Source organism: Strix uralensis, chromosome 6 (genome assembly GCF_047716275.1).
Source record: "Strix uralensis isolate ZFMK-TIS-50842 chromosome 6, bStrUra1, whole genome shotgun sequence".
NCBI lineage: Eukaryota > Metazoa > Chordata > Aves > Strigiformes > Strigidae > Strix > Strix uralensis.
The window spans coordinates 34,448,124-34,476,020 of record NC_133977.1 but is presented as its reverse complement, the minus strand read 5'-3'; the positions used below and the strand labels follow the sequence as shown (position 1 = coordinate 34,476,020).

At 44.5% G+C, this 27,897-nt stretch overlaps 1 protein-coding gene across 8 annotated transcripts; it reads left to right on the top strand.

Moving 5' to 3' along the window:
* The first annotated feature begins 977 nt into the window (after positions 1–977).
* Positions 978–26,072, top strand: MUC13 (mucin 13, cell surface associated). Of its 8 annotated transcripts, none has more exons than XM_074872319.1 (17): positions 978–1,217; positions 4,484–4,537; positions 5,688–5,744; positions 6,894–6,950; positions 7,524–7,580; positions 8,730–8,786; positions 9,905–9,961; positions 11,996–12,112; positions 13,042–13,148; positions 14,752–14,810; positions 16,226–16,368; positions 17,670–17,795; positions 18,947–19,058; positions 20,137–20,174; positions 22,383–22,470; positions 23,545–23,749; positions 24,967–26,072. In XM_074872319.1, the coding sequence occupies exons 1-17, from the start codon at positions 1,160–1,162 to the stop codon at positions 25,015–25,017; spliced, it is 1,443 nt and encodes a 480-aa protein (XP_074728420.1). In that variant the 5' UTR covers positions 978–1,159; the 3' UTR covers positions 25,018–26,072. The 8 variants fall into 8 exon arrangements, with proteins under 8 accessions (XP_074728420.1, XP_074728419.1, XP_074728421.1 ...); XM_074872318.1 differs by having other exon boundaries at positions 11,993–12,112; XM_074872320.1 differs by having other exon boundaries at positions 11,993–12,112; positions 24,635–26,072.
* The last annotated feature ends 1,825 nt before the right edge of the window (positions 26,073–27,897 follow it).

The window sequence follows — 27,897 nt, the reverse complement described above, 5'->3', positions numbered from 1 at the left end:
CCTTCATCTGAAAAGGAGGAGCTGGAAATCACTGTGGGCCATCTAATTTCTAATGGTCTCGAGCAGTGCATTTTACTGGAGCACAAAGTAAAACAAACACACTGTTCAGCTAGAGAACTCGGACAGGTGAGGCAGCTAAAAATAGGAGAGTTTGGGAAAACCAGATCTTGCCCACGGAGACCTTTTTTCCCATCTTGGTCTCTATCTAGCAATTTTCAGAGGCTTCCTGGGATGCAACATCAAAATTCTCTGTCTCCTACCTATTTTCCCTGTGTCACATCTGTGTTACCTGCTCCATGGCCTTCTAGACTATTTTGCATTTCTAGATCTGCTGCAGGCTCCCTGCTCCAGCCTGACCATCCCTGCTTCCAAAGGTCTCCCCGGCATAAACACGCTTCTTTTCAAGAAAGGAGGGCTGCCACCCAGATAAGGTCAAACACCTGCTGGATATCCTGCCTGCTCCCCCTTCTCTTGCCACACCACTTTATTGAGCCCATAACACACATAAGATGGCAGCAAACAAAACAGCCATAATCACTGCCAGGAGGGCCAAGATCAGTCCTGTTTCTCTGATGTCAAAGATGCAGGTGTTGTCTGTTGCTTCTTACTCTGTTGAGCAGTAGGAAGTGCTTTGGCATAAATTTTTGATTATAAGGAAAGAACAATTGGAGTCTGAGGCATAGAGCTTGTCTGTACTGGTAATTTATTGGAAGGGAAGTGAGCATGTGGGTCCCAGGTACTCTGCTTCAAGGGCATAATTAGCATGCCTTGGGATGGGATAGCTTCTTCCACTTTAAGAACAGATTATACAGCACGCTCCATTTAATTTGCACTGAAGGTGTCAGCATGGAGAGCTGGCAGGGGAGAGCTGGTGTGCTGTCAGTTCCCACGTCAGGTTATTTAGCAGTAAGTTCCTTGTGTCAACAGGTCTCAAGCATTTATGACTTAAAGGAAGAATACTGCAGGTCCAGAAATCTCCTCCCAGCCTGAGGAAGAAGAAAAACACAGCTTGGATCTATCATTTGCTGCTTGCCACCATGACGTCACCTCAGGGCTGAACTCCCTACCTGTGGCTGGGACCTTAAATGAGCTGACGCCAGAAGAGAAAAGCACTTTCTCTTAGGTTTAGCAGCAAGTAGCAGCAGCCACAGAAGCGGCAATGAGACGCTGCGTATTCCTCGCTGTGTTGCTCAGCCTGGTGTTGAGCCTTTCGAAAGGTAAGAAACACTATCTTCTGTTTTGGGATTTATCAGGGCAGCTATTCTGTGGTAGTGAATGGATTGCTTAGTACTTTCAGCAGCTGCTGGGAGGCTGGAGGTCAGTGGTGATACACAATTCAGCATGTCTAGGTTTTGATTAATTAACGACAAAAAATGTCACTGCAAGCCAAGAGTTTTCCTTGTCCACAGAACAATGCAAAATCACTGGTGCTTGTGATTAACCTAATTTAGCCTATTCCAAGAGCAGTCTTCAGGACCTGCACACTAAACCCAGGTAATTCAAGCTCTATTACAGGCATAACAAAAGGTGCGACTGTTCCACCCCAGTACCCAGGGAAAGGTCTGCTGCCACTGGCCTTCAAACCAGAGGGTCCTAAACAATCAGTCTAGAAACCAGTGCCACCTGAGCTGGCTCGCAGAGCATTCGTTCCCTCCTGTTGAAATTAATTAATGGGAACTTCACCACCAACTTGGGTGTCAGAGGGTTGCAGGGTGGTCTATTCAAACTGAAGGGCAGGCATCATTCCTTAAGCCACTTACTACTTTTTCTGGCATTGTGACAAGCTTGGTAGTTGTGGGCCAGAACCTCTGCTCAAACTTGCCTGTCCCTGATATTCAGTGACAGATACGAGGGAGTCAAGGCATTAGCAGAAGTAAAGGCAACTATATGAAGAATTTTGTGGAAACCTGAAGCTGTGAGAGGACAGGAACTCACAGGTAATATGGAGATAAAGTTACATAGATATGACCCAAATTAAGACCTTCACTGATGTTGTTAAGCTTGCAACTGGGGACAGATTGTTGTGGGTCTCTGTTGACTACTGTGAGTGAACATATGTATTTCCAGCAACATCTACAACATGCTGCAGACTAATTTTTAGCTATGAATTATAAGCATAGAGGTCTTCAAGATTGTCAGTTGGTTGGTTTTCTGTTTGGAGGCTTGTGGGTAACAGCAAGATGTGAAAAATCTTGACCCAAGAGCAACTGAAACCAATGTGAGTCTTTCACTTACTTGAGCTGACTTTGCATCAGGATGGGCCTGCCCAGAAACCTTTTTCATTCTAAACAAACATTGTAAAAGCTTTGCAGGATGGCTCTGTTTGAATTGTACTGGCAAAGGCCCTGCCCTGCTCAGCAGCCAGATGTCTCTGTTACTCCATAACCTCGGCCATAATGTCCATTTTTAATCTCTGTACAAAATGCCTAAGTCTATTAAGACATCCTGTTTCCTTACACAGAAGGTTGGGTCTAGGCAGAGAGTGCCATAAAATTGCCACCTTTGCCCAGGTTACCTTTAACAAGCCTGTCAGCAAGGTTCAATTGCAGCTCATGTGCTCTGCTGTCATCACGGGCACGATTCTTCCTGAGTCCAAAGGGCGCTCTTGGACAACTGTTAGCCAGAACCTCTACAAGGCTAACAGTTGTTGTAGACTAAGGACTAGCTCTGTAAAAGGTTACTGCCCCAACATCCATTTTGAGAAGGCAGTCCAAGCAATGCTGCAAAACCATGGCATGTGGCCAGCATAGATACATATATCATGGTTATAGAAAAAATGTACATTTCTTTACATTGACTGGGGAAGAAATAATGCTGCCTGTAGGACTCAGGGGCCAGTGAAGACAGAAGACTTGGCAGAGAACTGGAGCATTTGCTCATGTTTCCCCTTCACCTAGAGGAGACTAATGGATTACTTCAGGTGTTGCTTTTTTGATGTGCCTTTTCTAAATCAGCTTTATTGATCAGAAGAAAAGTTTATAAAATTTGCCTCACTTTGGATTTTCAAAGCCCATGAAAAGTGAGGCCTATTTTTCAAATGTCCGTTGAGATTTACAATATTTTTTTTATATACCAGCTATAAGAGTATGTTAGTGCCAAGGATTTTAGCCCCACATACAGTAGTCTTCCAGCTGCATGCTGTTTATGATTTAGATGAGATTATGATTGCAGTGGCATTAACTCAGAGTAAATATGTTTATTCCTAACTCATATATTAACTAATTCAGATTAAAGTTACATCATATGATCCAAACTGGCCATTTGTGAGTATCACACATTTATCAGAAAGCCTGTTTTATTATTTGTTCTCCTTACTTCTAGACAAAAAGATCCCCAAAATATTCCTTATATCAAGAGTTAAGAATGACACAGTTTAAATATAAAATAAGCATCCTAAAAATCAATAGATAAAATACTTCAGAAGAGTAAACACAGTAATAGGTAATGCCGAAACAAAAATGTGAGGAAAATTTTCTTCAACAATTGTCTGGTATCAGCCAGGTTTCTCTTTATTCAGAAAGAATTATAGCAAGGAAGGAAAAGAGTGAAAAAACCTGACGTATACTGTTATAACTGCATGGAAGTGTAGTCCTGGAAAGAGGTTATTGATACTACTGATGATAATTTAGCAAAATATACATTCTTTGAATAAAAATACTCTGCTTTCAATGTCTGCTTGAATTTGTTACAGCATAGGAGAAGGTGTTAGCAAAGTCATTCTTCCACTGCTGCTCTGCAAGAGTCCATACAGAGTTTTTAATGATGCTGCTACTGAGAGCGTCTTCCATAGTTGCAAAATATCTATATATGTATCTCTTGCAGTGAAAGTAATTTTTGTGGATTCAGCTGAAGTCTAGAGCAGAATCCAAAGAGTCACAGTGAACATGTTAACTGTGGAGTGCAATGTCATGTAAATCTGATTAAAATCAGTGCAACTACTGAAGGTGCATGATGCAAAAAGCACTGCTTGTTTAAGGGATGAGGAAGGCAAATTGAGGTAGCAAGAGAAGGCAGCAACACTGACACCTGGCCAGGCCAGAGCTCTGCTAACTCTCAGGCTGGAGCATATGCACTAGGAATGGGATGCCCTTGACCTTGCTCTGGCAGCCAGCACTGCCCATGTGGTGCTGCTTTGGGCAGGTGGAGGGAGCTTTCCTGCAGGGACACATGCGTGTGCCAGCAACACAGCATGCTGCAGTAGCTTAGAGAAGAAAGGCAGGAAGGGTACACAACTGCTGCTGGTGGGAAAGAGCCAAATGCCAGGGTGTGGGAGAAGGACTATGAGGGAAAACAAGACACCAGTGAGGCACTGGGCCTGAGGACAACCCAAAGGCAAGACAAGTCTGCCCAGTGCTTCAGCTGCTCAGCCCCATGCAGGTCACCCCTTCCCTACTCAGAGGTTGTCCTGCAAACACAGAGTTTGCCAAAACTTTTCCAACACACACCACTAAGCAGTACCACCATCTCCTTTTATGTTCATCAGGACAAAATGCTGAAAATAGTGGCACAACTGTGACGACAAACCCAAGAACTAGAGGTAAGAAGCAAAAGTTCTCAGTCAGCCCCTTCTGAGGACACATTGGAGTGACTCAGTGCCAGACAGTGCTGCAGGCCCCACAGGCAGGGACAAGATCCCCTTGATGGATTTCTCTGAATTCCTCTCACAAGGGAGACAAAAGTGCCCAGATCAAGGTTCTCAATCCTCTCCACTCCTCTTCCCTCTTTCCCTGCTGGCCTTTAGTGCAAGGGGAAAGTCTTGGGGAAGATTTGGAGTGGCTGCTCTCTTCCTGCTTGGTGCCTTTGTTGCCACACCGGTCCAGAGTGCAAGAGGATCCCTGCAGAGGAGGTGCTCAGGGCAAGCCCATGACCGGGCCCTGCAGGGAGTTGTTCCTGTGGCTGCTTGGAGCATGGGCAGGGAGGGAGCTGGGACACACATCAGCATGGGGCTGAGTGCCAGGGGCCATGGCCAGGGACCACGGAGCGATCCCTTCTAGGAATCCTCCATACATGGCCAAGCCCCCTGTCCCAGTGTGCCACTGGGGGGCCTCATTAAGGTGGCTCAAAGCTCCTACTGGGTTCACCCTGAGGAGGAGAATGCTCCCTATGCACTCAGCTGTTCCTCCATGGTGTGCTTAGAAAAGTTCATCCTTTCTGCCAGCACCCCGCTTTCCCATCACACCTGCCCACCATCTGGAAAGACCAGCTGCCTCAGACTTTCCCCTCAATGATTGTGGGGAGGTGAAGGCCATTGTGGGGGAGCGGAGGGTGTGTGAGCTGTACGCAGTCTGATGGCACCCCTTGACTTGTTCTGTCAACCGGTCCCAGCCGTGTGGTTCTGCTTTGGGGAGGCCGAGGGAGCTTTGCTGCAGGGAGACACACGTGTGCCCATGACTGAGGTAGCTGTGGCCAGTGGGTGCAGCTGAGCTGGGGGCAATACACTGTCTCTGTGGGACATGTGCTCTAGTCCTGGGATCTGGGGAAAGCGACCATGGGCACGTCAAACTACAGAGGCATCATGGCCAGGGAAAGCCCAAAGGCAGAGTAAGTTTGAACAGGAATTTGGCTGCTCAGCCCTATGCAGGTGCCCCCTTCCCTACTCAGAGGTTGTCCTGCACACACAGAGTTTGTCAAAACTTTTCCAACACACACCACTAAGCAGTGCCACCATCTCCTCTTCTGTTCATCAGCAGACAACGCTGAAGCAACTAGTGGCACACCTGTGACGACAACCCCAGGAACTACAGGTAAGAAGCAAAATCCCTCAGTCAGCCCCTTCTGAGGACGAACTGGAGTAACTCAGTGTCAGACAGCGCTGCAAGCCCCACAGGCAGGCACAGGATCCCCTTCCCAAATTTCTCTGAGTTCCTCTCCTAGAGGAGACAAAGGTGCCCAGATCAAGGTTCTCAACCCTCTCCACTCCTCTTCCCTCTTTCTCTGCTGGCTTTAGTGCAAGGGGAAAGTCTTGGGGAAGATTTGGAGTGGTTGCTCTTTTCCTGCTTGGTGCCTTTGCTTGTCACACCGGTCCAGAGTGCAAGAGGATCCCTGCAGAGGAGGTGCTCAGGGCAAGCCCATGACTGGGCCCTGCAGGGAGTTGTTCCTGTGGCTGCTTGGAGCATGGGCAGGGAGGGAGCTGGGGCACACATCAGCATGGGGCTGAGTGCCAGGGGCCATGGCTGGGACCACGGAGCGATCCCTCCCAGGAATCCTCCATACATGGCCAAGCCCCCTGTCCTAGTGTGGTACTGGGGGGCCTCATTAAGGTGGCTCAAAGCTCCTGCTGGATTCACCCTGAGGAGGAGAATGCTCCCTATGCACTCAGCTGTTCCTCCACGGTGTGCTTAGAAAAGTTCATCCTTCCTGCCAGTACCCCGCTTTCCCATCACACCTGCCCACCATCTGGAAAGACCAGCTGCCTCAGACTTTCCCCTCAATGATTGTGGGGAGGTGAAGGCCATTGTGGGGGAGCGGAGGGTGTGTGAGCTGTACGCAGTCTGATGGCACCCCTTGACTTGTTCTGTCAACCGGTCCCAGCCGTGTGGTTCTGCTTTGGGGAGGCCGAGGGAGCTTTGCTGCAGGGAGACACACGTGTGCCCATGACTGAGGTAGCTGTGGCCAGTGGGTGCAGCTGAGCTGGGGGCAATACACTGTCTCTGTGGGACATGTGCTCTAGTCCTGGGATCTGGGGAAAGCGACCATGGGCACGTCAAACTACAGAGGCATCATGGCCAGGGAAAGCCCAAAGGCAGAGTAAGTTTGAACAGGAATTTGGCTGCTCAGCCCTATGCAGGTGCCCCCTTCCCTACTCAGAGGTTGTCCTGCACACACAGAGTTTGTCAAAACTTTTCCAACACACACCACTAAGCAGTGCCACCATCTCCTCTTCTGTTCATCAGCAGACAACGCTGAAGCAACTAGTGGCACACCTGTGACGACAACCCCAGGAACTACAGGTAAGAAGCAAAATCCCTCAGTCAGCCCCTTCTGAGGATGAACTGGAGTAACTCAGTGTCAGACAGTGCTGCAGGCCCCACAGGCAGGGATGAGTTCCCCTTTCCAGGTTTCTCTGAGTTCTTCTCCCAGAGGAGACATAGGTGCCCAGATCAAGGTTCTCAATCCTCTCCACTCCTCTTCCCTCTTTCCCTGCTGGCCTTTAGTGCAAGGGGAAGGTCTTGGGGAAGATTTGGAGTGGCTGCTCTTTTCCTGCTTGGTGCCTTTGCTTGCCACACCAGTCCAGAGTGCAAGAGGATCCCTGCAGAGGAGGTGCTCAGGGCAAGCCCATGACCGGGCCCTGCAGGGAGTTGTTCCTGTGGCTGCTTGGAGCATGGGCAGGGAGGGAGCTGGGACACACACCAGCATGGGGCTGAGTGTCAGGGGCCATGGCTGGGACCATGGAACGATCCCTTCTAGGAATCCTCCATACATGGCCAAGTCCCCTGTCCCAGTTCTGGCACACACAGAGTTTGCCAAAACTTTTCCAACACACACCACTAAGCAGTGCCACCATCTCCTCTTCTGTTCATCAGCAAACAACACTGAAGCAACTAGTGACACACCTGTGACCACAACCCCAGGAACTACAGGTAAGAAGCAAAATCCCTCAGTCAGCCCCTTCTGCAGACAGATTGGAGTAACTCAGTGCCAGAGAGCGCTGCAGGCCCCACAGGCAGGGACGAGTCCCGCTTCCCAGGTTTCTCTGATTTTCTCTCTCAGGGGAGACAAAGGTGCCCAGATCAAGGTTCTCAATCCTCTCCACTCCTCTTCCCTCTTTCCTGTTGGCCTTTAGTGCAAGGGGAAGGTCTTGGGGAAGATTTGGAGTGGCTGCTCTTTTCCTGCTTGGTGCCTTTGCTTGCCACACCGGTCCAGAGTGCAAGAGGATCCCTGCAGAGGAGGTGCTCAGGGCAAGCCCATGACTGGGCCCTGCAGGGAGTTGTTCCTGTGGCTGCTTGGAGCATGGGCAGGGAGGGAGCTGGGGCACACACCAGCATGGGGCTGAGTGTCAGGGGCCATGCCTGGGACCATGGAGAGATCCCTCCCAGGAATCCTCCATACATGGCCAAGCCCCCTGTCCCAGTGTGGTACTGGGGGGGCTCCTTCAGGTAGATCAAAGCTCCTGCCAATGTCATTCTGTGGAGGGGAATGCTGCCTACGCCCTCAGCTGTTCCTCCATGGTGTGCTTAGAAAAGTTCATCCTTCCTGCCAGTACCCCGCTTTCCCATCACACCTGCCCACCATCTGGAAAGACCAGCTGCCTCAGACTTTCCCCTCAATGATTGTGGGGAGGTGAAGGCCATTGTGGGGGAGCGGAGGGTGTGTGAGCTGTACGCAGTCTGATGGCACCCCTCGACTTGTTCTGTCAACCGGTCCCAGCCGTGTGGTTCTGCTTTGGGGAGGCCGAGGGAGCTTTGCTGCAGGGAGACACACGTGTGCCCATGACTGAGGTAGCTGTGGCCAGTGGGTGCAGCTGAGCTGGGGGCAATACACTGTCTCTGTGGGACATGTGCTCTAGTCCTGGGATCTGGGGAAAGCGACCATGGGCACGTCAAACTACAGAGGCATCATGGCCAGGGAAAGCCCAAAGGCAGAGTAAGTTTGAACAGGAATTTGGCTGCTCAGCCCTATGCAGGTGCCCCCTTCCCTACTCAGAGGTTGTCCTGCACACACAGAGTTTGTCAAAACTTTTCCAACACACACCACTAAGCAGTGCCACCATCTCCTCTTCTGTTCATCAGCAAACAACACTGAAGCAACTAGTGACACACCTGTGACCACAACCCCAGGAACTACAGGTAAGAAGCAAAATCCCTCAGTCAGCCCCTTCTGAGGATGAACTGGTGTAACTCAGTGCCAGACAGTGCTGCAGGCCCCACAGGCAGGGATGAGTTCCCCTTCCCAGATTTCTCTGAGTTCCTCTCTCAGGGGAGACAAAGATGCCCAGATCAAGGTTCTCAATCCTCTCCACTCCTCTTCCCTCTTTCCCTGCTGGCCTTTAGTGCAAGGGGAAGGTCTTGGTGAAGATTTGGAGTGGCTGCTCTTTTCCTGCTTGGTGCCTTTGCTTGCCACACTAGTCCAGAGTGCAAGCCATGACCGGGCCCTGCAGGGAGTTGTTCCTGTGGCTGCTTGGAGCATGGGCAGGGAGGGAGCTGGGGCACACATCAGCATGGGGCTGAGTGCCAGGGGCCATGGCCAGGGACCACGGAGCGATCCCTTCTAGGAATCCTCCATACATGGCCAAGCCCCCTGTCCCAGTGTGCCACTGGAGGGCCCCATCCAGGTGGCTCAAAGCTCCTACTGGGTTCACCCTGAGGAGGAGAATGCTCCCTATGCACTCAGCTGTTCCTCCACGGTGTGCTTGGAAAAGTTCATCCTTCCTGCCAGTATCCCGCTTTCCCATCACACCTGCCCACCATCTGGAAAGACCAGCTGCCTCAGACTTTCCCCTCAATGATTGTGGGGAGGTGAAGGCCATTGTGGGGGAGCGGAGGGTGTGTGAGCTGTACACAGTCTGATGGCACCCCTTGACTTGCTCTGGCAGCCGATCCCAGCCGTATGGTTCTGCTTTGGGGAGGCCGAGGGAGCTTTGCTGCAGGGAGACACACGTGTGCCCATGACTGAGGTAGCTGTGGCCAGTGGGTGCAGCTTAGCTGGGGGCAATACACTGTCTCTGTGGGACATGTGCTCTAGTCCTGGGATCTGGGGAAAGCGACCATGGGCACGTCAAACTACAGAGGCATCATGGCCAGGGAAAGCCCAAAGGCAGAGTAAGTTTGAACAGGAATTTGGCTGCTCAGCCCTATGCAGGTGCCCCCTTCCCTACTCAGAGGTTGTCCTGCACACACAGAGTTTGTCAAAACTTTTCCAACACACACCACTAAGCAGTGCCACCATCTCCTTTTCTGTTCATCAGCAGACAACACTGAAGCAACTAGTGACACACCTGTGACCACAACCCCAGGAACTACAGGTAAGAAGCAAAATCCCTCAGTCAGCCCCTTCTGAGGATGAACTGGAGTAACTCAGTGTCAGACAGCGCTGCAGGCCCCACAGGCAAGGATGAGTTCCCCTTTCCAGGTTTCTCTGAGTTCCTCTCCCAGAGGAGACATAGGTGCCCAGATCAAGGTTCTCAATCCTCTCCACTCCTCTTCCCTCTTTCCCTGCTGGCCTTTAGTGCAAGGGGAAGGTCTTGGGGAAGATTTGGAGTGGCTGCTCTTTTCCTACTTGGTGCCTTTGCTTGCCACACCAGTCCAGAGTGCAAGAGGATCCCTGCAGAGGAGGTGCTCAGGGCAAGCCCATGACTGGGCCCTGCAGGGAGTTGTTCCTGTGGCTGCTTGGAGCATGGGCAGGGAGGGAGCTGGGGCACACACCAGCATGGGGCTGAGTGCCAGGGGCCATGGCCGGGGACCATGGAGAGATCCCTCCACGGAAATCTCCATGCCCTGACAAGCCCCCATCCCTGTGGGATGTTCCAGACGATACAAAGTGACTCCTGTCAGTTCTGTTTTTCCCCTCCACTCTTCCCTGCTGGCCTTCGCCACAAGGGGAAAGTGTTGGAGATTATTTCTCAAGCCTTGTTGCTTTCTGCATGTGGGCTCTTCCTCCATAAAAACAATTGTAGGAGCTCTGGAAAAAGAATATCTGGAGATGTGCCCTCTAGCCGATGTAAGTTCATTAAATCTTTTCCTTTCCACTGCTCCCTAAATTTCTTTCTACTGATGGATTTGTTATCTCATCTTTTGAAGAGTTTTCTTTTTCTTATTTCTGTGCATGCATCCAGGCTAGCGTCTCACAAGATGATTTTCAAGGAAGTATTAGCTGGAAGTTTTCCTGTAGTGCTACTAGTCTTCCAAGTGTTTAAACATGTTGGAGTCAAAGAGGACTTGGGTTGGCTCAGGACAGAGGCTTAAGCCACAGGATGCTCTGGAAACACTGAAGATCCTGTGAGGGCAGAAACGAGAACCTTGCCCTTGTCTTGGACTAGCAATTATTAGCTTGGCATTGTGGAGAGGGAGAGATGTGCAGAGCCTGCAGAGCTTTTGGACGGAGAAAATTGGCAGGGAGAGGACAAATCAAGTGGAGAGAGAGGTTGCCAGAGAAGAAATACCACAGACAGGCATGCAGGGTTAATTACACTGAGCAACAGGTTGCAGGATATAAGGGCAAGGCACTGGCTAGAGTACAGGGCAAGGTAGAAGAAAGTTTGGGAAAGTTTTTGAGGCATCATATCATGCTGCCTTCAGTGGCCTCAGTGTAACCAAGGCACTAATAGGGCTGACATATGAAGTTATCTTCCCTTTTCCAGAAATGAACACAACGTTCTTTTCAGCAACAACTCCTGCAAGTAAGTAGAAGGTAGCAGTCAGCACAAATCCATGAAGTTTAACTGCTGTAGAAGCATGGTATAGTGGCCGGTTAATATAGTTAGTCATATTATGGTGACAGCTGTAAGCCCTGCAACAAATTCCTTAGTGGCATACTCTGATGTCTATTGAGGTATACATACTATGATGATTATCTTGGGAGCCTTCATTTTATTGATGTGTCTGCAGTAAAGGACCCTACCATGACACTGTATTATAATAAGGCAAGTACATACCAGTGCAGTATTAAGGACACCCAGGCCATTGTAGTCTGAATTTTTCTAACTTAGTCACCAATTTTGGCAAACCTCAATATAGTTTTTTGTTTGTTTTAGGTTTAGTTGTATTAAATAGAGTTTAATTGTGAATGCTCAGTAAGACAGGTGATGAATTTCAGCATTACTCTGCATCCTCACTGTGCTATCTTGTTGAATTGTTTAGGAAAAACAGTTACTATATAGCCATTAAGCAAGCAAGACATAGCCATGTGCTCTTTAATTGCATCTATACTCTACCTGGTAATTTCCTTTATTCAGAAGTGTATATGAACTATTTGATATATGAACTACTTTATATATGAACTGGCTATTGCAATTTCTTAGAAATCCTGATGTCAATATCTTTCATCTTTGTATCAGCAGAGTTGTGCGAGCCAGACCCTTGTGGAGGACAACTGGCTACATGTGTTGCTTTAAATAGCACTTTTACCTGCCTGTGCCAGTATGGATTCTACTATAGCAATGAGGATTGTCATAAAGGTGAGTTGCAGAAAGGCAATTTATAGTTTTAGTTACTTCACAAATAACTGCTCAGGTGAATTTTTCTTCCCATATCCCTGTTCTCGTGTTATAACTGAAAACATAATCAGTCTGGGAAAGTGACTTCTGAATAATGCCTTGCTTTGCAGACAGCCACTGCTACAATGACCTAGATTGTTATCTCACAAAACAGTAACAGCCAAAGAGGTTAATGTGCTAGGAAAAGAAGGTGAGTTCTCTGTCAGGTGTGCTGGAGATTAAACTAGTGAAAAGCAGGAAAAAATGCAAATGTCAACCTCACATCAATATTAACAGCCAGGATTTTAAAAGGCCCAAACCCATGAAGACCTCTGAACAACTGGCTTGATACTCCTTTTTGCTAAACACTCATTAGAGTCCTGTTGAAATGCATCTCTAAGATGCTGCTGAAAGCCAAGCATGTTAGCAAAAGGGGCTTCTTATTTAAGTACCTGCAAGCAGGATTCTCAAATTTGCTTCTGAGCCTAAAAAGTAGGTTGACACTGAATTTCTTTCTCAGATATGGTGAACCATGTTAGTTGCTTAGTGGCTGCAGATTTGGAGTCCTTAATACAGGTATTTTCTCACTAAATGCTGTGACACCTCAGATGGAGTCCTGTGTTAGCTTCAGGCCATGCTTACAGTTTAACATTATTCAGTTTCATAGTCTGGCCAGTTTGGTTGAAACCAGGATTCTGCCTGCTTCCCAGGTAGCCAAAGTATGTCCCCCATTGTGGCTGAACTGATTGAGCAAACATTTTTCCCCTACTGATTCCTCCGGTATATGAAAAATAACACTGACTGATTTCTGCATTGTATTTCCCCATCTCTGAAGGCTGGAGAACTCTAAGGTGAAGCCCAACATACTTGAATGCTTTCTAATTGATTAATATTCTCTGTTCTCATTCCAGGGAAAATATATCCAGGGGTCATTACACTGAAAGGATTTTACAGTAATAGTATTCAAAATGTAAATTCTGTGCAGTATGAAGAAGTGTTCCAAAATATAACAACATTTGTGAGTGATGATGTTTTTTATTTTTCTATATATTTAATGCTATCCTGAATGTCATGCAGACAGAGGGGACACACACTGCCTTTAATGTGGAGCCTAGAACAGTTCCACTTGAGAAATCTACTTCTTTCAAAGAATGCTTCACCGTAGTTTAGACCTATTCATAAAAGACTTGAATTTTGCCCTCAGATGAGTCCATGCATTGAAATGAAGGGACGGATGTACCTGAAATAAGTAATATCCACGTTTTTAGTGCCACTTCTATTCTGGGATGTTCTCACATAAATTGGTCTGTATCTTTCACCATTCCCAGAAACCATGGGGCTGAGTGAAGTTTTCTAACCCATTTAGTTTCTGATCTCCACTGTTTGCTGAGGGCTAAGTAATACTCAGTGGTATGAGTAAAAATGAACAATTTTATTTTTTTTAAAGAAAGCTGTCATTTCCACACAGCACAAACTTTTCAGAATGGCTGTCCAGCTGTGTCTAAATACCTAAATAATAAGTGTCTTCCATAAGCATACCAGTATCAGTATTTTATATCTATTAATGAAATGGATATTACACATTTTGAGCATTCTGTGATTATAGATAAAATGTAGTAATGGATTTCCTGAAGAAATAAGATGAACAGTTTAATTTATACAATCGTATTGAAACAAGTGGATTTGCTTATGTCACTTTCTGGAAATAAGGAAGAAGATGTATGCAACTCTACCAGACAGCTGATCAAAAAACATCCACCAAATATTAATCAGAATTAATCAAAAATGGTTATCAAATTATTCATGTTATTCTTTCTATGAATGTTTTATCAGAAAGTAGCCAAAAATTGTCCCTCCAGAATATTAAAAAATATTTTCCTCGATTTTTTTGTCCAACGTTTTTTCATGACAGCTACAGAAGTGCATGATATGCAGCATTAGAATAGAAATGTAATAGTATGCAAAAGTGAAAATAGCATAGAATATTTTTATTTTATTATAAAGAAGAATAGTTTATCATTCATTTCAGTTGACTTAGATATCTTATCCTTTTCTCATGGATCCTTCTGCTTGTGTGTCAGCTGCCTCCACCACTTGTTCCCTGCTTGGGATAGCATGAGGGAGAGCGGTGACTTTTCTACTGACCCCAGCCAATCCTCAGTGCTTTCATCAGTTCTGTGCTTCTCCCCACAAGATCAACCCTGACAATCCCACTTCACTGCAGCTTAGGGACACATGGCATCTGTAAGGGTGCCTACTTCTCCCTCTTCCCTCTATTTGTATGTAGGTTGGTAATGTGGATACGCCCTTCTAAGCGATGTGTCTGCAAGGGAGTATCTGTAGTCGTCGAGCCAGTCAACCCTAATGCACTGCCTAACACTCATTCAATTCACGTGTCCCCATCCCTCCACTGCTCTCCCATATTCCCTGTTCTACAGCACCAACCCACCACTCCTCTTCTGCAATATTTTTCACAGTGGATGTGACAGATCAGCTTGCTTTATTTGTGCCTATAGTAGCATGTTATGGATGAAAGATTTACAGCTGAAGCCTCAGTGGTTCATGTGAATTTGATCTATATTTCTGCTTGCCTTTAACTCCACTTCATTTATCTTTTATAGTTTAAGAATGCCTTCAAAGATTTAGCAGGCTTTGGACAGACTGTCATCGTGAAAATTCAGTAAGTTTGCTAGTTTGGTCTTTGCACAGTATATGCTTCCCACACATCCCATTTTAATCTGTTTCCCATGGAGTACTCAGTTCAGGAAAGGATATGAGATGAGTTCAGTTCAGTATGCCTCCTGTTAAAGGAGGACATTCTTTCTGTATTTTTAAAGTTTCTGGGATGCTGACCCCATTTTTACCCCATGGATTTCCAGTATGTCTGTGAAGTGGGCTGGCTGAGACAGCTCCACAGTCCCATTTTTAGCACCATGATATAGCACTGTGCTATAACTAACAGTCCCTTGATCTCTGACATATCTCTGAAACTGTAACAGTTAACTCCAAGGTTGCTATGAACAGGTCCAACTTGGAGTCCCAGTTTAATGTAAGAAACACCCTCAGTACAGAAAGCCACTGCATCTCATTGTGCATTTGCTGGTCTCTCCTGATGGCAGGCTGAGTAAAGATGTTATTAAATGGGTTGTTGTGACTGTAGCTGTGAGCATAGGTGTTTTGCTGATCTAGGTGGACACTGTAAGATGTCCCTCTCTTCCCATCCACATCTCTTACAGGTCACTGTCCCCAGAGCTCTGACAGCTTCTTTGTGAGTGCTCCCTAACCCACAATAAGCAAAACCTGTCATGCTAGCACACACAGCAGTGTAAACCTTTTCAGCAAACCCCGTGGATTAAGCAGTTAAGCAGACTCTTGTTCTAGCCAAGTTGTGAGGGCAGTAACTTCAGCAGAGTGGTTGTGACCAACACATGGGGCACAGTAACATCTTAAGGCACTACAGCAATCTACCACTTAAAGGTATTTGTGTGCCTATCCCAGCAGCATGAAGTTCAGCTGAAGAAGAGGGTAGTCACTGCTGTTCTCTACCTCACCCCAGGGAGATTCCTGTCCAGCTGAACCCAACCCAGCTAGCATGCAGTTATCATAGATACATCTACATTGCAGAGAGACCCTTCTGAGTTCCTTGTGGTTGTACCCTAAGTTATCCTCACCATACTTCAGGATGGGTTCTCCACGTCAGGCCTGGATGATGCCTCAGGCTGATGCAAGCATGTAAAAGTTAGGGTCTAACAGATGAGGTCCTCCACACTGCAGCTGGCTTGAGGTTAGCCCAGTAAAAAAATACTAGTTGCATGACAACAGCACACAAAGGAGTGATGTTGTTAGCATTGAATCCAACAGCTTTTGCTTGCCAGCTACCTACTTACATCTGGATCTACTGGAAAGATGGTCATTAATGTATTCCTAAACAAGACTTGAATTTATTTTCAGGTGTCTTAGCAACTAGCTACATTGTGGGATGAGAGAAGCTAGGGGAGAGAGGCAGGTTTGGCAGAAATCTCTTGTCTTTGCATCTAGCTTGCTATCCATATGGATTATATGCAACTTTAAAATGATGTTATCTGTACTTTTCAGACCTCTAGAAGAAGTCAGAGCTTCTTCAATTAGTGTAACAGTGACAAACCTGTTTATGGAGAACTCAGCTGTAAACCAAGAGAGAGTTAATTCTGCAATAAGTAATGCAATAAAAGAGTCGTCCTATGTCTCTCTGTACAGAGGTATGTGATTCCTCACTATGGAAGCAGAGGTTCCTATCGTCAAAGCTGGTTAGAACATTTCTGTGTGCAGCAAAGCCCATCAGAGCATAAACCTTGTTGATTTTAAGGAGCTGAATATTCAATCTTAGGTAATTTTGAAGACTCAATCATTCAGTGTTGGGCTTTTTTGCCTTGTTAAGGCTTTCTACTTCCTGTCTAAAGAAGAAAAGGAAAATACTTATTCCCAAGTATGTAATATCATGTTGATTTTAACATGCTGAGTGCTAAGTGGATGGAAAAATCAGGACAAAATATATACAGACATATATTTTGCTTCTGAGAATAAGCCAGTATTTTACTGGCAAAATAGGATGAAACTCTCCTTAGACTTCTTCGTCCATAATTAACCATGGTAATTGAAATGAGGCCTCACTGATTAGCTACTGAGCTGAGTGATTCATTGGTATAAACCAGTAAAGTCTTGCGTTACTGAAAGTGTAATACTTAGAGAATGATTTTCTAAATAAAATACGGATTTTTTAATCTTTTTTTAAAAAATATGCTCGTATTCTGAAATCAGCTTTCACGAAAGGCGTAGCTAATAATTAAAGGAGTCCATTTCATGGCTTATAGCCTGAATTTGGTCTCTGAAGGTGACTGTATCCTCCTCAGCCATGATATTTTCTGTGTGCTGGTCCTAAATGTGAAGGCAAAATAGAAAAATCCTGAGAGCTCACAAAGCACCAGCGCAATCACATTCCTCCACTCCATCCCACCCACTGAAGTTTGTAAACCATTCCCACCACTGGGACATGGATCTAAAGAGCAACATGCTGGGCAAACAGCATAATAATATTGCTTGTGAAATGAGCTGCATGCCCATAAATATTTATATCTATGTAGAACTGTATGGGATCTGGGCCTCACAGTTCAGTTGCAGAAAAAACTAAGGGAATAGTGCTGGCATTTTTCTACAGTTTTTTTAAGGTGAGTCATAAAGTCAGTGTTCAGAATGTGAACTTATGAGTAGAAGTTCCCTCTTCATGGACTGGAGGGAAGGAATGTTTGGAGGCAGTTGTAAGAGGCTGAGAAACAGAAGGTCAGAAGATGTGATGGAAACAGGACCTTAATTGGTAAAGAGCAAGGGAAAAGAAAGGGTTAGTCCAAATGCCTGCAGTATTGATGTCTCAAAAAAAGGACTTAAGGTTTTTTTTCGGAGTTGCTAAATAGTTGGTTTATGATTTACTGAGCAAGTGCACTGCTTTCTATGAAATGATATTATTAGTACTCAGGTTTGTTTCCTGGTTGTTTCTTTTTTAAAGCTACAACCTATTGTGCCGTTTTTAATTGTGACCTTCAAACTACAACCTGTCAAGAAAGTATGTTTCCAAAATGCATATGCATAGATGGTTTCTCAAGGACAGAATGGGATGATCGTTCTTGTTCAGGTAAGAACCTTGCTACTTTATCTATCTCTGAAAGGCTGACATGATTATTCCCTGTCTCAGTCTGTTTTTGAAAAGGGTGCTCCACAAATGTGCTGACCTCTAAAAACCAGGAAATGTGTGTCTTATTAAGAAAGCCATAGAAACACCTTCTCATGTTTCACTTTAAACACATCCATAATTCTACTCCAGTAGAATAAAATACTAAAGGCTGAGAAAATTATCACTGAAACCAGTGAGTGGGCAACTCTTCAAATGCATTGTTAAACTCTTGGTAAGAATTGAAATCTAAATAGGTAAAATATGGAACAAATTGAATTCTGTATTCACAGCCTTCTTTGCTAGGACGTATTTTGGGAATAAATTCCACATGTTACCTGCAGACAGCTATGGGGATGCTGACAGAACTGGAAGTCTCATGATGCACTACAACAATCTGTTAAAGCTCTGTCCCTTGTTGGTAGTTCTAGGACTGTGTTTAGATAGGTCTTTCTGGGAAGAACAATTTGTGTGATTTTTAGGAACTGTTGGTTGTTGAGGTTTTATTTGCTTGCTAGTTTTGAACCTTTTAATGAGTATTCTGTTTATATTTTTAGCTATCCTTCACAGCCCTGAGATGTACCTTATTTTCTTCTTATGAAAACTAAAATTCTCACACTACAGAAAAAAAGTCTAAGTTATGAGATTTTAAGAAAAAAAACAAATATTGCAAACACTCATGATAAAATTAGGTAGCTGGCTACAACAGAGGCCAGTGAGATGTGATCCAGTGTGGGCCTTTGTGGACCCTAACCTGTCTAAATCTGATCCAGTTTTAGATCAGTTGCAATACAAATCACCTGCTGTGAGATCAAACTGTAGGTCATTGCTTGCCTATGTAAGATGCAGCTTAGCCAGATTTCCGGTCTGATGAAGCTGGATGGTTTTAAACAAAGACCGTTTACTTCTGATCTTGTGCTTTTGTATTTCAGTATCTGTTCTATATAGGTATAGCCCTAAGAAAACCATTCTGTTGCTCTGAAGCACAACAAAGTTGTGTGTGTTTACGGTGCAATAAAAAAAAAAAAAAAAAGAAAGGGGAGATTTTCTCCAATGTTGATTTTTTGGGGGGTTATCTTCAATTCACTCTGTATTTTTTCCCTCTGAAAATATAGATTGCAGTGAAGACTGTTCTGCAGAAGAAAACAAATACTGTGCAAAAGAAAAAGGGATTCCAACATGCAAATGCATGACTAACTTTGAAAAGAAGGATGAAAAATGTGTAGCGTGAGTACTCAGATTTTTCTTGTGTTCCTGTGTTCTAGGCAAAGATAGGGGAGAAGAACAGGAGGTCACCCTCAGTCTACAAGAACAGGCTGCAACTGTGTGAATCAGGGAAGTGCCTGAGCTGCTTAGCAGGTGGACAAATTTGCCTGGTGTCACAAGTTATGGCATTTTAACTGCTTGGCATTAGCCATTGGTGTGCACTCATAATACCTCAGAGGAAAGTCAAGGAGATCCAAGGTCATCTGTGAGTCAGTGAAGAGGATAAACTACTTCATGTTTATTTTGTGGATTGCCCACATAAACATAAACTATTCTTCCAGAGTAATTGAGCCATAGGAACTGGTATGCTGAAGCATTTAGTAAGCAACAGGCATTAGAGCCAGACTTGCCTCAAATCCCTGGAAAGTTTCCACTGATATCAGTGGGGACTCTGTTTCTTGATAACTTTCAGACCTATGGTATTTCGTCTTGGTTTCCTCTCCGTGGGTATTTCTGTTGTCTCAGGATCAGAACAGAGCAATGTCGTTTGCTGGTGAAGCTGAGCAGGTGACTGGTTGTGTGCTGCTCCCATGGATAAGCAGAAAGACCTTACTCCCCATATCCATTAATTCAGCTCTTTTTGTAGTTACTGCTGCTACACACTGAACACTCCTTACCATAAAGTCAATATATTTTAAATAAACTAGTACAGGGGGAAGACAAAGAGCTGCCAGTCCTTGTAGACCTTATACTGAGGCTTTTGATAAAGACAGTGTGTAGCAATTCAGAGTGGCTCAGAGGTGTAGAGCTTAGTTGTTTGCAGAAATTAGGCCCTTTTAACATTTTTCAGACTGTGAACCTGAAATTTTTAGTGCCCAGCTCACCAATCACTCTGAAAATCTCAGATTGTTTTACTCTTAACAATGAAATGAAATAATTCAATATTAAGACAACATTAAAGAGGAAATCTGTAATAAACACACCTTGCAGGGAAACTGTTGATAAAAAGTGGAAATATACTATTGTTTTTTGATCACCTGCTTAATCACATTACCTTTTTTTTCTTTCTTTCCGCTTTTTTATTTTTTCTCTCATGTAGTTGTCCAGTGGGCTACTCTGGGGACAACTGCAATAATAGTAAGTACAAGAATTTCTGATATTTAATTATAGCATGGAAAAATATCTGGTAATATTTAATCTGCCTGAGATAACAAAATTAACAAGTAGTAACCTTTAGGGGTGCCACCATCCTGTATTGATAGCAGGAAAATATTAGAAAAAAGTGATTAAATTCAACTATTGTCCTGGAAGGAAAAACCCTTCTTGAAAATCATGTTCAGATAGACAGTAACATTTCCTCTGATGACCTCTACATTAAGCTCAGTAGTTTTTACTCAAACACAGGTTATTTGACAGAAAAGCATTTAGTCCTCATCTAAAGACATGCAGTGCTGAACTCAGCAGCACTAATGCATTAGTTTCTCCTGTAGTTAATCACTCCCTCTATTGAAACGTCAGTGGATTACTCTCATGTGAAACATTTCTGCTTTAATATCCAACTACTGGTTCTTGTTTGTCCTTTACCTTTAAAGCACTGCATAGTATCTAGTACTCTATACTGGTGAAGAGATGGTGGCCCAGACTGTTATCCCATAATTGTAATCATCTGGACAAGCTAACCAGACAGGCCTTCTAAAGCTTTTTTGCCTTTTCTGAGTCGGTTTTGCAGCTGTTCACTACACTTTCTCCAGTTTCCACCATCATATAAATTAGGAGAGGACATTTCTCATGCCTTCTAATATTTGCATGTGCCTAAACTCAGAACATCTAACACAGTCAAAGGCAGGTTGAAAAACAAACAGTTATGGTTCTTCACTTCTCACAATTCCTTTGGCTTTTTTTGAGCAAAAGGTACATCCTCATATGGCCCTTTGGGGTCTCACACTGCTGCATTCTTATACATGTTTAACATACCTGTGTCTGCAGCTAATGAGATCTTCAAGGGTTTTCTTCCAGTTTTGCCTAAAAGTTTTGGGGATTGGCTAATGGTAGCTGTAGTGCAGCACAGTGAATCTTGCCAGGTGTAAATGTTTGGCAGGAACAACATTTTTCATCACATGCAACATATTTTTCTAGAGAACGTTTTGGAAATTTTAAGGCCTTTTTCATAAAGCAAAAGAAAATGTTAAATTGGCACAAAATCAACACGTTGTGAATTTAAACATGGATTTGGGACCCCCTAATAATAAACTCCATTAATAGCCTTATCTTCTCCATATGGCACTTGGTGGGTACTGATGTAAAAAGTTTGCTGAGCAATAGCCAAAGATACTTCACACACGTGTTTAGCGTAATGTCCTTTCAAGAAATCATATTCCCTGTTGTGTCAATGTATGCTCCTGTGATTAAATGTGCTGGATTTTCTGCTGGTAATGGCACAGTTGGTGGTTTCATGCTGTGTATCTCCAGTACACGCACTCAGTGTACTAAATGGTAAACTCATAAACCCAGACTGGGATCTTCAAGTAGGTACCACCAGTAAGGTTGGGTAGCTCAAAAGGCTGTCTTACTCTTCACACTCTTATCTTGAAATTATGCCCTGCAGGAAGCAACTTTTTTATTTTTTTTTTTTAACTTACCATGGCTACGCAGAGCTAAGACTAGGTTTTAGTAGCAATTTCATTCACAGCTGAAGGAAGATGTGCAGAATTCATGTCTTCCTCCTTAGTCATTCTGGTTCTGCAGCAAGATCAGTGAAAATGAATATTTCTTGCCAAACATTTATTCAGATATGGGATATTTATGCAGTGTTCATAGTGCCACATAATAGACACCTCAAATCAGTGTGCCTTATGTGCCTAGGGCACAGAAAGAGCCTATCTGACACCTAACTACATATTTTAACAGCAATACTAGCTTAAGCAACCCCTACACCCTCTCAGTTGTTCCTGTCCCTCAGCTATAATTATGTCTGAAGACATTCAGTGCATGGGATTAAGAACCTAAACTGGGATCAAAATAGCCATCCAGAAGAGACGGTCTTTAATGCAGATCAGTTCCTTAACTTACATCGTTCTGTGTCCACAAACAGTTGTACTGAGACAGCACCAGGAGTGGGAATGAATAACCAACATTCCTTCCTTCCTTCCTTCCTTCCTTCCCTCCTTCCTTCCTTCCTTCCTTCCTTCCTCCCTCCCTCCCTCCCTCCCTTCTTTTCCCTTCCTTCCTCTCTTTCTGTTCTTGCTTTCCTTTCTTTAATAGCAAGAGGACAGTGACAGGGCTTGGTTTTCAATATTTACCACAAGTTTTCAACTGATATTTGTTTGTGGTGTGTTTTTTTTCCAGATAGAGAACTCATCCTTATAATAGTGGGTACAGTGTTTGGAGCCATTATCCTGAGCTTAGTGATAGCAGTCTCTGTTGTTTCAGTAAGGTAAGAGTATTTCTTACAATTGAGTAAAAGCTGCATTGTTACATTTTCGTAGAGAACTAAGCAGAAACTCAGAGAGGAGCAGGGCTGTGAATGTGGTTGCATGCCTAGTTGGGTAGACAAGTTCATTTAAGTCATGTAGCCATTAGAATTTGGTTTTGCCTATGTGGTCTTCCCAGAAGTATTTATTCTCTTGCTGTGAATTCAACTATAAAAGCTTCAGCCAAGTCTTCAAAATACACACCTGACCCAGTAATCCTAATCCTGCTCTAGCCAGTGCTTGTATGGCATCTGAATAAGACTGAAGAAGGATGCTGATATCAGAAGACTGTGTGGCCCAAATTTAGACCCTCTGCAGCTTTCCCTGCTAGCACTTCAGCTCAAGGTCTGGCATGCCCCTTTCAGCTCAATACAGGTGGCATTTCCAGCTAAGCATCTCTTTAAAGCCTGCTATTCTTGGTGTACTGGCAAATTCCCAATTGCAGTTGCACCTCCTCGCTTCTCTCCACACAACAAATACAGAAACACTCAAGGAGCTCCTCTGCCTTTGCTCTCAGCGCTGCCCAGGTAAAGGTGCCTACAAGACTGCCCATAGCAGGCACAGCTCGCCAGCAGCTGCACAAACTGGTGCCAAGAGTGCATGCAATGTATGGACTTGTGATCACAGACAATTCAAATGCATCATTTGAGTGTCCAGCTTTGTCTGCAGGCACGAGGGCAACTTTTCTTAACTGGTCCTAATGAATGCCTCATTTCTTCCTCTGAATAGTCAGTTAGAGCTAGTGGTGATTAAGGAAACTCCTTCATGCTCGGAACTGGTGGAAAGAGGCCAAAGTCCCCCTTTGTCTCTCTTAGCAGCTTAGCCCCATCTGTGATAAGAGATGCCAGACTTTGTACTCTACCATGGATAACAAGGGGTTTGCAATAGGTGTGCTAGAAAAATATGTTGCATGTTTCAGAACAGGACTGTGCATTCAAAATGAGGTGGGAGTGGACAACTCGATTAGTTGGACTTGGTAAGTAAGGCACACTAAAAGGTCTGTTAAACCCCCCTTTGTTCTTTCATTTCCTCTGAAGAGCCAAACACAAACGTGATCCAGAGAAGAAGAGCCTGATAAAAACAGGATATTCCAACCCAAATGCTGATGATAGACAGTCCACAATGTTCCCCAGAGTCCAGACCACTTCTGGCCATGCAAACCCAGGTTATCAGCCAAACAACCCATATGAGATGCGTTCTGCAAATAGAGGTCGTTTTCCGGAAAGGGATTATGATGATTTGGTAAGTGTTTCACACAGGCCTATGGCATTCCTGAACTGTAGTGCTGTGGGCTACAGACGTTGTTGGAACCTAAACTCCACTCTGTCCATCCTCCCTTGATCTAGAAGGCTAAAGTGGTATAAACAACTATAGCTGCAGCTGAAAAAATTTCACTTAATTTAGAGATCAGCAGTCATCTTATAAAAACTTTTCCAAAGCCCCAGTAGTTATCCTTGAGTCGCAGGAGGCATATGTGAAAAGCAAGGGTCAAAGCAACACTTTGGCTACCCAATGGTCTACTGTGTTGTAGGACATTTGTTGGCATTGACCGAACACCTCGTTCGGCACAGGCGTGCATGCAGGTGGCACAGGTTGTTACAATCTGTGCTTCTTTTAAGCCAGTTGTAGTGTCAATAGGTGCTGCAGTGGCCCTTCCCAGTTGCAGCCTCATGCAAGATTCACATTCATCTTAAGCTGGCACACCTGCCCAGAGAGTCGGTGTCCTCCCACCCGCTCTGCCACTGCCTAGTTCACTGCAAGAGCCTCTGCAGCTGGAAAGGGCTAAAGTGCCATGAAAAAGCTAGCACAGCTTTTGCACTGATGTAGCCCAGGAGAGTCTGTTCAGCAGGGGCGTGTCATTAGCTGGAAGGTGTGTTCTGAAAAAGCTGCCTGTTTTATCCTTGAATTCTGCAGCAAGGGAGCTGCAGAGGGAGCAGGGGCAAGAGAAGTGCTATGCTGTGATATGATTGATTTGCTGGGTTCTGCATGCATCAAGTAAATAGGAAACACACTGTCCATTCGAATCTCATTTAAATGACATTTTAGCTCCACCTCTGTGGTGCAAGAAAATACCCCTATTTAGTGAAGAAAATCTGTTTAATTGTAATACATTTATGTGTTTTGCAGAACTGAGGCGTAAACCGTGATAGAAGCAACACAGAAACCTGATGTTTAAAAAAAACCCCTGCTTTTAAAAAGCTGCCAATTAAGAGAAGAAAAACATCTATTTAGTTAGTTGATTGACCAGATTCACGTGGATTTTGGCATTTCTAACTTTCCGAAGAGGTCAACTTTTCACTGATTAAAATCTGCCTGTTTGGTTTTACTTGAGGGCTGGTGTGTCACAGAGGGCTTTCATGTGCAGTGTGCTACATGCTGATCTATTCTGAGGAAGGAGCTTTCTGACCCAGAGCTACCCTTTCTTTCTTTCTTTCTTTTCTTGTCCAAATTCTCTGTAGTACGAAATATCACGGGAGCCTGGGGGCTTTAGGACGCAGAGCAGATACTAAGCGGCCAGAGTGGTGGAAGGATGGACAACCACCGTGACAGTGGGTCAGGCCAAAGAGTTTCACAGCTTCTCACCAATGCAGTTACTTCAGCAGAAGAGACAACAAAGACCATAACCCCAGATTCTCTGAAAATTTTCTAAAGGAAGATGCCTGCTTGAAAGAGATCACGGACAACTCTCTGAAATAAGGGAAAAATGAAGCAGAGGGTAGGGAGAAGAAGAGGACTTTTAAAAGAACTAACGGGCTCCAATAAACATTAGACTTCTTTCAGGAGGCCAGTACATTGGCAAGGGAGTGGGTACACCAGGATTTAAACCCTGCCGGTTTTCAATTCTTCTGAAAGATGGTCCAGGCAATATGTGTGATGCTGAAAAATATCAGCACCCAGAGCTTTGTCTGTATTTGTGCTCATGCCATTTCCGCTACAGGCAGCCTGCATAGCTTTGGGCAGATGAAAACTGTTCTTCATGAGAACCTAAGCTGTTTCTCTTTACTATATCAGATACAGTCTCTTTCCCCGCCTCAACCCCCCAGTATTTCCTATCTGAAAGCATTCTGTTCAGATCTCTGTTGACATGCGTTGTGTGAGACAATGGGACTTCTCTGACCTTTTATGCAACCTTCCTTCCCAATATAATGACAAGAAACAATATCTTCAAATGCTGTTGTTCTGCATCTTGCACAACTACACTGATTTTACATTCTCAGCTCCTGTGGAAAGTGTTAGCATTTTTTTTCTCTTGTACTCTTCATGTTCTGATTGAATGATCTCAAGGTTGTTTTTGTTTTTGTTTTTTTTTTTCATTTCTTACATACACTCAATAAATCTGTCTGTAAAAGAATCCACATTTTACTGTACTTTAATGAGTGTGCATTATCTATCAACTAGCATTAACATTTCCCTATATATATATAAAATATATATATGCACAAATATGTACATATATTTATAGGTTAAGTTCATTTAAGCATCATTTAATTCCATGTTATATTTTGTGTTTTGGTTTTTATATGTGCAGATTAACTTTTCCTATTAAACATTATTTTTTCTCAGTACCAAGGCTTTCTTATGTTGCTGCCCAGTGGTGTAAGTGTTTTTTTAACAACTCCAGAGATTTTTATGTGAAAACTTGTGCAGAGTTTAGATGCAAGTGTGCAGAGACTGGTTGCATCAGCACCCAGCTTTCACTCAGAGGTTGGAACCACAAATATTATTAATTTTAATGAAGCTAAAATTTTATTGTTGTAAGTCTGGCACCAATTTTCTGTGATTGCTTTTGGTGGGAACTGGGTAGTTAGTGCAGCTGAGTCTCCTTTGAGAATGCTGGACAAGCTGCTCTCTGTGATTGCAGCTTTGTGCATATGGGTTTGTTAATGTCATACAGCTAAAAAAAGTAGTGTCTTTCAGCTTAAATGACAAGTTTGCAGGCCAGTGGTAGAGAACACTGTATGTGGCTGTAGAGATTACCAGGATACACATGCAATCAGGTTGTTCCACTGCTCTGATCAAAACCAACTCCCACTCACCAGTTACGTGGTTGAAAACTGGGAACTAAACAGTCCTGATCTTTCTCATGTGGCTTCTCTAGCAAAAGAAGATAGACCCTGCTTTCTCTGAACTGCCTGCAGTGAGTAGTAATTCAGAAGTAGTCTGGTGAGAAAAGGTGCCATTTTCTCTCTGTTGTTTTCCTGGGTTTTCACAGTTTCATTCTTCCAGTGGATTCCTGCCCCCTTTTCTGCTGTCACCTGGCTGCGCGGTGCTGGCCGCTGGCAGGTGTCTGTAGGAGGGTAGGTTCTGGAGGCCTTCACCACCCTCCCCTGCCTGTGCGCATCTCAACATGCACAAGGTGACCTTTACTCCATGTGAGCAGGGTTAACTGGACTTAGCTCTTCATGATACCTTAATCAAATGGTAGAAATTTGGTCTTATTTTCTTGACTTTTCCTCAAAGAGTACTCACCCATGAGGAGTAAAGCAAGGCATGGTGGCTACCCTTAGCACAAGAGGCGGAGAGGCCCTGTCCTTCCCCCAGATAGAAAAGCCCTACAAGGGGCACCAGCTCCCTTTCCCAGCAGTTTCATTAATGTAAGGCTCCTCAGGCCTGCTGCCCCCTTCTTTTTCTTTGAGCCCTGTGTGTCCCCACCATTGCCTGGGTGAAGGAGATGCTCCCTGCTTCTATTTCATCTGCTAAGCTCTTTCCTTTTCCCCTTTTTCCTGATTTTTCAGCAGCAGGAAAAGCTTCTGCTGCCAGCAGAACTCTCTGAGGAGTTTGCATGGAGTGAGACACTGAAAAGTGGGTGGGATACAGGCAGAACACATGGTAAAAAGTCATGAATCTCAGTGTAGACTTCATTCGGCCCACTGTTTTTGCTTGGATAACCCCTCCTCCGCTTTGTACGGCAGACTGAAACTCGGGGTTATGTGGAGTCTCATAAAAAGATTTCTCTACATCAAGAGTAACAGCCCACGCATCATGATCTTTCACTGAGGTAAAACTGCCTGGTTCTATCGGCTTAGTGCAGAGGATCCTTGAAACACATGTAACAGTAGCCTGCTACAGAGGCACATGAAAAGGCTTTTAAGTGTTATCTCTTATTCTTTCACAAAGCAATAGGGGTTGGAAATGCAGCTGAAAGCTCAACGATAAACGAAACTTTAATGCAGTAAAACTTTATTGAGGGTGTGATATCTAGACATTTGCTGTCATTGATAATAAAAGCAGCAAAAATAGTCAGGTGTTTGCATCATTTAACTGCAGAGGAATTTTCATTGCTCTGGTTCAAAGCTAATTTCTGCAACTGCAACCAGTTCTCATTTAGCCTGTGCTGGGGAGGGGCTATCAGATACAACTCTTTAGCATTTCAAAGGCTGCTACAGCTA